This window comes from Eleutherodactylus coqui, chromosome 13 (assembly GCF_035609145.1).
Source record: "Eleutherodactylus coqui strain aEleCoq1 chromosome 13, aEleCoq1.hap1, whole genome shotgun sequence".
In the NCBI taxonomy this organism is placed as follows: domain Eukaryota; kingdom Metazoa; phylum Chordata; class Amphibia; order Anura; family Eleutherodactylidae; genus Eleutherodactylus; species Eleutherodactylus coqui.
The window spans coordinates 31007697-31017038 of NC_089849.1; the positions used below are offsets into that span (position 1 = coordinate 31007697).

At 41.7% G+C, this 9342-nt stretch overlaps 1 protein-coding gene across 1 annotated transcript; it reads left to right on the forward strand.

Annotated features, from left to right (window-relative positions):
• The first annotated feature begins 7297 nt into the window (after nucleotides 1-7297).
• Nucleotides 7298-8656, forward strand: LOC136587348 (cylicin-2-like). The gene is made up of 2 exons (XM_066585918.1): nucleotides 7298-7547; nucleotides 8406-8656. The coding sequence occupies exons 1-2, from the start codon at nucleotides 7298-7300 to the stop codon at nucleotides 8654-8656; spliced, it is 501 nt and encodes a 166-aa protein (XP_066442015.1).
• The last annotated feature ends 686 nt before the right edge of the window (nucleotides 8657-9342 follow it).

The window sequence follows — 9342 nt, forward strand, 5'->3', positions numbered from 1 at the left end:
CCGTGCTTAAATGCTACAAGGAGGGACAGTAGAGCCGCCGTTAACAAAACATCTTAATCCCCGCTATCTCCCCACTTAGGTCTGCGCTTGGCTGCCACACTATAGGCAGTTTTCCTCTGGAGTGCTGAATAGTAACATCAGTGTCAAGTGGTTCCTCCAATACCCGCTTTGACAACGCTGAACCCGTACTGGCCGTCTGGAGAGAAATTGATACTCGGTTGGCTGGGCACAGAGCTGCTGCAGGTATCCTGTGCTGATGGGCCTAAAGACTGTATAGTGAGACAATTATCATTTATCGCCGATGCTGGTCAACCGGGATAGGACTCTGATTAACAACTGTTCATTCTGACCCTTGAACTTTATTCTCAGACTGAGATACCCCGGATTACCCAGTCACAAGTTGCTGTTTTCTTGTTTTACAGTTAATAAGGCGCTGTTTGTTCAGCAGTGCTGACTCCTGTGCCCTCTGCCCACCAGGCTGATATCAATCTGGAAAACCGGTAAAGCCCCCAACCCGCTACCTGTGGTCCCTTACAGATACACTGTGTCCTGGGGTATACATATCACAGGTGAGACCCTAGGGTCTAGACAAACAGAAGTCCACAGTCTTCTTAGCTTGAGCAGCACATTAGAGTATAGCAAGTAGCATTGGGTGCAAACGGCATGAATTCGGTAGTAGCTGTAGTATTAATACGCATGATATGAACTAGGTCTAGGAGCTAAGTACCAATTATATTGCTGGCTGGTATAGCTTGTTGGCAGCTACCAGTCATGTGATTTTGAAACTGGTGCCAAAGTTTGATAATGCTTTGATATCTTTGGTGTAATTGGTGTCAACAACTAGAGAGTCACATGCAGGGGGGCCTAAAAAAAACATATGACACCCAAAATAGGTCAGTGTAATTCTTCATTTTGCCTTTTGGGGTGCTGCAGGGAAATTGTATTCTTGCTACTAGTTCTTTTACAGATTAGAACGTATTGATAGGGGGTCACAGAAACAGGACAACCTGCAAAAAAAAACCTTATTGAAAAAGTTGCCATATAAATTAGTTAGTCTACAGTTGCTCAAAGTAGCTAAGCTCCCTTAAAGGGGTTTTCCAGGACTAAACTGTTGATGACCTATCCTCCAGGGCAGATCATGAAGAGTTGATCGTGGGCGTCTACTACTTGGGATTCCAACAGATCAATTGATTGAAAAGGCTGTGGTGCTTAATGTAAAGAGCAGCTCATTCCAATTCAAATGAATGGGACTGAGCTACAACACCAGGCATATCCGCTATACAATGTACTGTGCTGTGCTGGTATGAACTGAAGTGACAGCAGCAACCACCTGAGTGTTGCTGTCACTTCTATCAATGGATCCTGAGGGGCTGAACCCCACTGATAACCTAGGATAGGTCATCAATACTTTACTTCTGGAAACACCCTTTAAGTTGCTTGAACTTGAGTATCTTTAGCGGTTCCATTGAAATGAAAGGTGGTGGCTGGTATACGTCCACTGCTGCCCTCACTTCAGGACACACCATCGAAAGAAGGGGACCCAGCAATGAGATTCCCACCCATCAGCAAGTTGTCCTCTATGCTGTGGATTAGGGTTAACTTGCTTTGGTGGGACAACCCCTTTAAATGATATCTATATGGCTCATAAATGAAAATGAACCTCCTTAATACTTCATGATCTAATCTCCCATACAATAGCGATGACTTCACACTCCCCATATTATGGTGTGAGCTGTAGGAACAAGGCAGAATTCTATTCTTAATGAGATCATGTGTGATTCTAGCTAATAGGATCAAACTCATTGTCATCTCTTACTCGGCTCTAGCCCTATATTCATCCCATCATAAAGGAACATTAACCCCCCTTCTTTTCTTATAAGGGAGCGCGTGGAGTTTTGCCAGTGACTTAAGTATGAATCATTGTGTCATTTTCCCTATTTCCAATCCTACCCGCAATGACCGGAACGCTTTCTCAGCATATTCTTTGTTCGGGGAAGGAGCTAGAAAAGAAAAAGTGGCTTCCAATTATATATGTGTAGGATTTTTCTAATTCGTTCTCCTCCTTGGCGTTGGATTAATAAAATTGACTGCGCATTTTTCCATAGCAGTCAATAAGAACGCTGTACATTACTCTGTACAGAACACTCCGGCAAGCTGTAATCTAATATTGGAACACATGAACGGCGGGGTGGAATGGGACGCTAATCTGGTTGAAACCCTTTAAATGGAAATACTCGCTTTTTTAACAGCCTTTGGAGTGGTTGAAAGTGGCTGATAAAATCAGTTGAGATATTTCGGAACATAAGAGGGCTGTATAATTACCGTACAATAAGCCAAGTGGGTGGCAGAAGCACAAAAATTATTATTATATTTTTTTGAGGGAGGGGAGATTTGATAAGAAGGGATAATTATATGCAGAATACCATTTTATGACACAAATTATTATGCATTATGCCATGCTGTGACATCAAGGGATTAACATCTCTCTCTGGTGTTGGCTGATAGGCTGCTGGGTTGTCATTTAACCCAGGTAGCCTATTACTTTTAGTTGTATGGTATATAAACCAACCCCTTAGTCTTCAGGGTGGCAGTTGTACTGCTAGTGAACTAGCTACACTGTGCCAGACGTTCTTTTCTAGTCACATGCTCATCTCCAGGACTTCACCAGAGCAGCACCCATCCTCTGGAATGCTCTACCCCAAATCATCCAGACAATTTCCGATGCATGAAATTTCAGATGCGCCTTAAAAACGCACCTCTTCAGAAAAGCATACCAAATCCCCTGACCTAGTCCCCCCGCCCCTCCCTATGGCCCCCACACCTTTCACTCTGCCTATCACATACGACCTCTTCCCCTGCACCTCCTTACCGCCCAACCCCGTTTGCTTTCTAATAACTGATTTCCACATGAAATCCCCTACTGCCTGTGTTCCCCATGCCTCGCTTCCCCCACCCTGTACCTCCTGTACCTACCCTCCCCAATTATTTCAAACTGATTGTACCTCACATTGTAATTGCTGTATTGTTTGCATTTATCCCATGCCTGAAAGCGCAGTGGAATAAGTTGGCGCTATAAAAATAAAGATTATCATTATTATTATTAGTCTCATTGTGTTTAGTGAAGTTAGACAGTCAGTTCAGTACACTGTTATAGTAAGTGTCAGCATTCTAAGGTTTAGTGTATTTCTCACCAGTTAGCTTCGAATCAGTGTTCAGTCTTTCTAGTGGGGTTGCCCTTTTCAGAGTGGGTGCTTCTCTTGAGGGACTTTTCAGTTTGAGCAGTTCTAGTGCATTTATTCGTATAGTTTCTCGTACTTTGCCATACATTATTCTGATATCCTTTGGTAGTTTGTAGTGACCCATATTGTTGTGCACTGGTTTGATTCCACTCATTTCCCTGTTATTGATCTCATCACGTTGTGCAAACTACTGAAATCAGACGGAACAACAAGATTCCAGAACATATCGATAGAACATTTCAGTTACCTAGAAAACTACCAAACCCATTCAAGGTTTCAATATCAATATGTAGAAACAATACATATGATGTCGGATGATGAGGTCAGCTTCGGTGAGAGAATGTGGAAGATGGGTAAATGGAGAACAGTTAGATTAGGGAATGTGATAGTCTGCTGAATGAGATGTAAAACTGTGGACATTGGTGAGTAATCTGCTTGTCTGGGGTAACACAATCCAGAGAACTGGTGCAGCTGGAGAAAGTTTTGCAGATGGGAGTGGGAGGTTGGATTATGGAGGCACTTAGTCTAATATGATTAGCAGAATGGATAACACAGATAGAGTGATAGACAGAGATGAAGGAAGAGATATAGGATGATGCAGCACCGTAGAAGCTTTTGCAATTGCAAACTCGCACTTTCTATGTGAGTCCCGATGCTGTTTTGCAAGAAAATCATAATTAAAAATTGCTTCATACTCGCAAGTGCCTATTAGTTTCATGCAAGTATGATGAGATTTTTAACTTAATAACAGCTATATCACCCAAAAATGAAACTTTTTTCAGATTTCCATCTCACAGCATTGCTGCAAGAGGAAAAACGCCCATGTAAATTTGCCCACTGGAAAGAAAGGAATAATACATCGCAGGAGTTCTGTGCATTGCGCAATTTTTTTGCCAATGTAAATAAGCCTTAAAAGTGATAATTATAAATTGTATTCCATAATGGACAGAGAAACAATACAGTGACTGGCACAGGGTGGAGGCATCGGTGTAGTGACAGGCACAGGGTGGAGATATTGGTGTAGTGACTGGAACAGGGTGGAGGCATTGGTGTAGTGACAGGCACAGGGTGGAGGCATTGGTGTAGTGACAGGCACAGGGTGGAGGCATTGGTGTAGTGACAGGCACAGGGTGGAGGCATTGGTGTAGTGACAGGCACAGGGTGGAGGCATTGGTGTAGTGACAGGCACAGGGTGGAGATATTGGTGTAGTGACTGGAACAGGGTGGAGGCATTGGTGTAGTGACTGGCACAGGGTGGAGACATTGGTGTAGTGACTGGCACAGGGTGGAGACATTGGTGTAGTGACAGGCACAGGGTGGAGACATTGGTGTAGTGACAGGCACAAGGTGGAGGGAAATTGGTGTAGTGACTGGCACAGGGTGGGGCATTGGTGTAGTGACTGGCTCAGGGTGGGGGCATTGGTGTAGTGACTGGCACAGGGTGGGGGCATTAGTGTAGCTGTTAGACAGAAAGATGAATGAGGCTGCTGAAATATATATAAGATCACTCGGCTTCTTGGCTACTCTGAACTAGACTCCATCACTCAATAACCCCATTGATACATTCTTAGACCATGTGCTTAAACAGCAATAAGGCAATACTTGTGGTTGTTCTTGGGCTTGTGGAAAGTTGGACCCAGCTAAGTCTAGCACTATCTCCATAGGCACCATAACATTGGAAAACGATGGAAAAGATGACTAACTTGACCCACCATCTTCCTCAACATCAATTACTTGATGATGTCTTGAAACAAAACGACATAAATGCTAATGCAGAGTTTATACATAACATGCATAATGGAAAAAACTTTCTTTTGTAATATTTGCTTTCTTCTGGATCGATAGAGGGACACTGAGATCAAAGATTCTTCTCTCTTCCTTTCTCCTTGTCCTCTTCTGGTAGAGCTTAATGGACATATGTCTTCTTTCAACCATACTAATTATGCAATTAAGATTCAGGTTGTTTGTTCTGATATAGTAGAAGGCTGATGGTGTTGTCAATCAGCTTTGTAATTGGCCAGTGACCTTGAGTAATAACTGGCCCCTGAGTACCGCAGCCCCAGGAATAAGCTAAAAAAAAACTATAGCCAACGAGTATTATTTAGTGGTGTATAGTGGCAATTGAATTGAATATTATTCATTAATATACAATATTATTTCAATATTATGTGGACTCCTAAGGGTGGCATTATTTAGATACTGCATATTTTTATGGTGATATTATCTTGGAATTATATGTTGGTAATATATGAGCCGAAGTTGCGATAACATGGATTGTGGGGGGAGACAATTTAGTTTGTTCCTCCTGGAGATGGAGGGATGGGATAATTAGATCTCTGTAGCAGATGACACCACCCTGCTTGCGAAAGTGAAAGGGGCTTGGTATACCTTATCCGATGAGTGTAAAAGGAAAGTGAACGCATGGGGACTGTACCTCAACAGCAAGAAAACGAGAGTCATGATCATGGTAGGCAACAGTACAGTGAAATTAACAACGAAGATATGAGTCGGTCTAAGATTTAATTTTCCTTGAACCCAAAATCGATCGCAACGAGTATTCTGGACCTAATATTAAGAGGCGGATTACACTTGGTAGGATTGCAATGCAAGGACTGGAAAAGATATGGAAAAGCAAGAATATTATCATTGCAACAAAAACCAGACTGGTCAATGCAATGGTCTTTCCCATAATGACATATAGTTGCGAAAGTTGGAAGCTGAGTAAGACAGACACAAAAAAAGTTGACGTGTTTGAACTGTGGTGCTGGAGGAGAATGCTACGAATACCTTGGACTGCCATGACAATGAACGAAAATATCACTAGAGGGCAAAATCATCAAACAGCGGCTCTTTTTTTGGACATGTGATGCGCACTAACTCACTGGAAACAGTACTGATGCTCGGCAAGGTCAGTGGAAAGAGAAGATCAGGACGACAAAGAACAAGATGACTGGATACAATCAGGGCCACCACCAACATGTCAATTGCGGAACTGAGAGAAGCAATTAAAAAAAGAAATGCGTGGAGAACGTTGATCCATAAAGTGACCTAAGATTTGTTGTGACTGAATAGTTAATTATCATCAGCAGGGGCATGGCTATAGGAAGGTAAGATGGGTTGCATCCAAGACTTGGTGTGTGAGGGAATTCAAAGATGTCACTTTTACACATAAGAAAACACCAGCGTTATAAATGGTAGGTGGGGAAGGGAGCCTGTCATATAATTTGCATTTGAGACCAGGACTTCGAGCTAAACCTCTGCTCTGTGAAATATATATTGCTAACTTAGGGAAATTGGTGGGTTCCAAAGCCTATTAGCATGTGTAACAAAAATAGTAAATGGGTCCATATAATGATATAATGTAGCATTGGAATTTCAAAGACTACTGTACCTGCTAGACCCCCGTCTGAGAGTACTGTTGCTCGATGGCTAATCTTTATAGGGATTGTGCTCACTCATTCTTATCACAGTATTCTGCTATGACAATTTGCATTCTAAAACATTCCTTATCAGAACACTTATATTTGAGGAGCTGAGTGATGTTACATTGACAATACGGAAGGTCAAGAGATGCATTTATGCATTTCCACCTTCCAAACCCAATGTGAAGCTGATTTCAAAGAATTGTCTATAAATAAACGGTGGCAGCAGAAACACCAGTGAACGGTCTACTATAATAAATTAGAAGGAAAGAATAAGATAGAAGACAAAGTATGAAGAAAAATCGGAAGGAAAGTAGGAAGAAAGGGGAAAAGGAAGGAAGAAAAGAAAGAATAAAAAAAGGAAGTTAGGAAATTAAAAAGGAGGGAGGGAGGTAGGGAAGGAGAGAAGGAAAGAATAAGGGAAGGCAAAAAGGAAGAAAGATAAGAAGGAAAGAAAGAATTAAGTGATGAAGGAAGAAAATAAAAAAGGAAAGAAGAAAGGGGAAAGAAAGGAGGGAGGGAGGGAAAGAAGGAAGAAAAGACAGGAAGAGAAGAACAGGGTCAGGTATGGAGGGAGAGAAGAAAACAAGGAAAGAATGAATTAGAGAAAGATGAAAGGTAGAAAAGAAAGTAGTAATGAGGAAGGGAAAATGGAAGGTAAGAGAATCAGGGAGGAAGGGGAGGAAAGAAGGTAGGAAGGAAAAAGGAAGGAAGAAAAGAAAGAAGGAAATGAAAAAGGAAGGGGGAATAAGAAAGGGACTCAGGAAGGGGAAAAAAAGAAAGAAGAGAAGAAAAAAGGAAGGAAGGAAAGAATTAAATAATGATGGAAGGAAATCCAAAAAAGAAGAAATGGGGACGGAAGGAGGGAGCAAAGGGAGAAAGGAAGGTAAGAGGGAAAAGTATAAGAAGGGAGGTAGTCAGGGAGAGAGGGAAGGAAGGGGTAAAGAAGAAAAGAAAAATAAAGTTAAGCTTCTGCTCTGTGAAATGTATATTCCTAACTTAAGGAAATTGGTGGGTTCCAAAGCCTATTAGCATGTGTAACAAAAATAGTAAATGGGTCCATATAATGATATAATGTAGCATTGGAATTTCAAAGACTACTGTACCTGCTAGACCCCTGTCTGAGAGTACTGTTGCTCGATGGCTAATCTTTATAGCGATTGTGCTCACTCATTCTTATCACAGTATTCTGCTATGACATTTTGCATTCTAAAACATTCCTTATCAGAACACTTATATTTGAGGAGCTGAGTGATGTTACATTGACAATAAGGAAGGTCAAGTGATGCATTCATCCATTTTCACCTTCCAAACCCAATGTGAAGCTCATTTCAAAGAATTGTCTATGAATACATTGAGACAACAGAAACACCAGTGAAAGGTCTACTACAATAAACTAGAAGGAAAGAATAAGATAGAAGACAAGAGGGAATGGAAGAATGAAGAAAGAAGAAAAAGTATGAAGGAAGCTTAAAAGGAAGGAAGGGAGCAAAGGAAGAAAAGAAGGAGAGAAGTAAGGAAAGAGGGAGGAAGAGAAGAATGGAGGGAGTCAGGGAGAGAGCGAAGGAAGAGGTAAAAGGAAAGAAAGAAAAGAAAAATAAAGTTAAGCTTCTGCTCTGTGAAATATATATTCCTAACTTAAGGAAATTGGTGGGTTCCAAAGCCTATTAGCATGTGTAACAAAAATAGTAAATGGGTCCATATAATATAGCATTGGAATTTCAATGACTACCGTAACTGCTAGACCCCAGTCTGAGAATACTGTTGTTTGAAATGAAAGAAGATAAAAAGGAAGAAAGGAAAGTAGGAAGGAAAGAGGGAGGGAAGGGAGTCAGAAAGGAGAGGAAAGAAGGGGGAGAGGGAAAAAAGAAGGAAGAAAAGAAAGAATCAAGTAATGAAGGAAGGAAATTAAAAAGGCGAAAGGAAGGAGGGATGGCGGGAATGAAGAAGGGAGGGAGGCAAGGAAGGAAAGAAAGAAAGAGGGAGGAAGAGTAGAAGGGAGGGAACGGAGTCAGAGAGTGAGGCATTGAAAGAAGAAAAGGAAAAAGGAAAGAAGAAAGGATATGCTTTCATTGTTGTTCTCTTGTTGCTTTATTGTTGGGAATGTGCTTGTGCATTATAGTAACTCTCTTCTTTAAGGAGGGGAAGGCCTGAGGGGCAGTTGGTGCAAGCAGGAAATCATCAACGGAAACTGGAAGGTGGGCTGAGCAGGTGGACTCCTGGGATGAGCTAACGTGTTCTGATGAAGAAGCTCCTGAGAAGAGAGTTGTCTAAAATATAGTGGCAGTAATTTAGAATCTTTGCATCATCTCTGTACCGTTGCCCCAGCCTGTGAAGGTGAGCCCCAGCCTGCACCCAGTGATCATTTACAGAAGTCTACTGCATAGTCCTAGTCTTACAACGTAGTATATTTCCTTTCTTAAACACATACCAGGTTTCAACATGCCTAGCTTTCATGACACCCATTCTGCAATGATAGTGGCTATTATGATATCTGCAGGCCTTATATAATCTTTGAACATGACATCACTCTACCAACCAACTTGGTGCCCGCAGGCACCATAACAAAAAATGTGACCCTGATTGAAACAAATGATAAAATAAACAAGGGCCTTTGAAGACACCATCCAAGATGTATCACCTCAAGCTGGAGCCTACGCCAGGACATCTCACTCACAGAT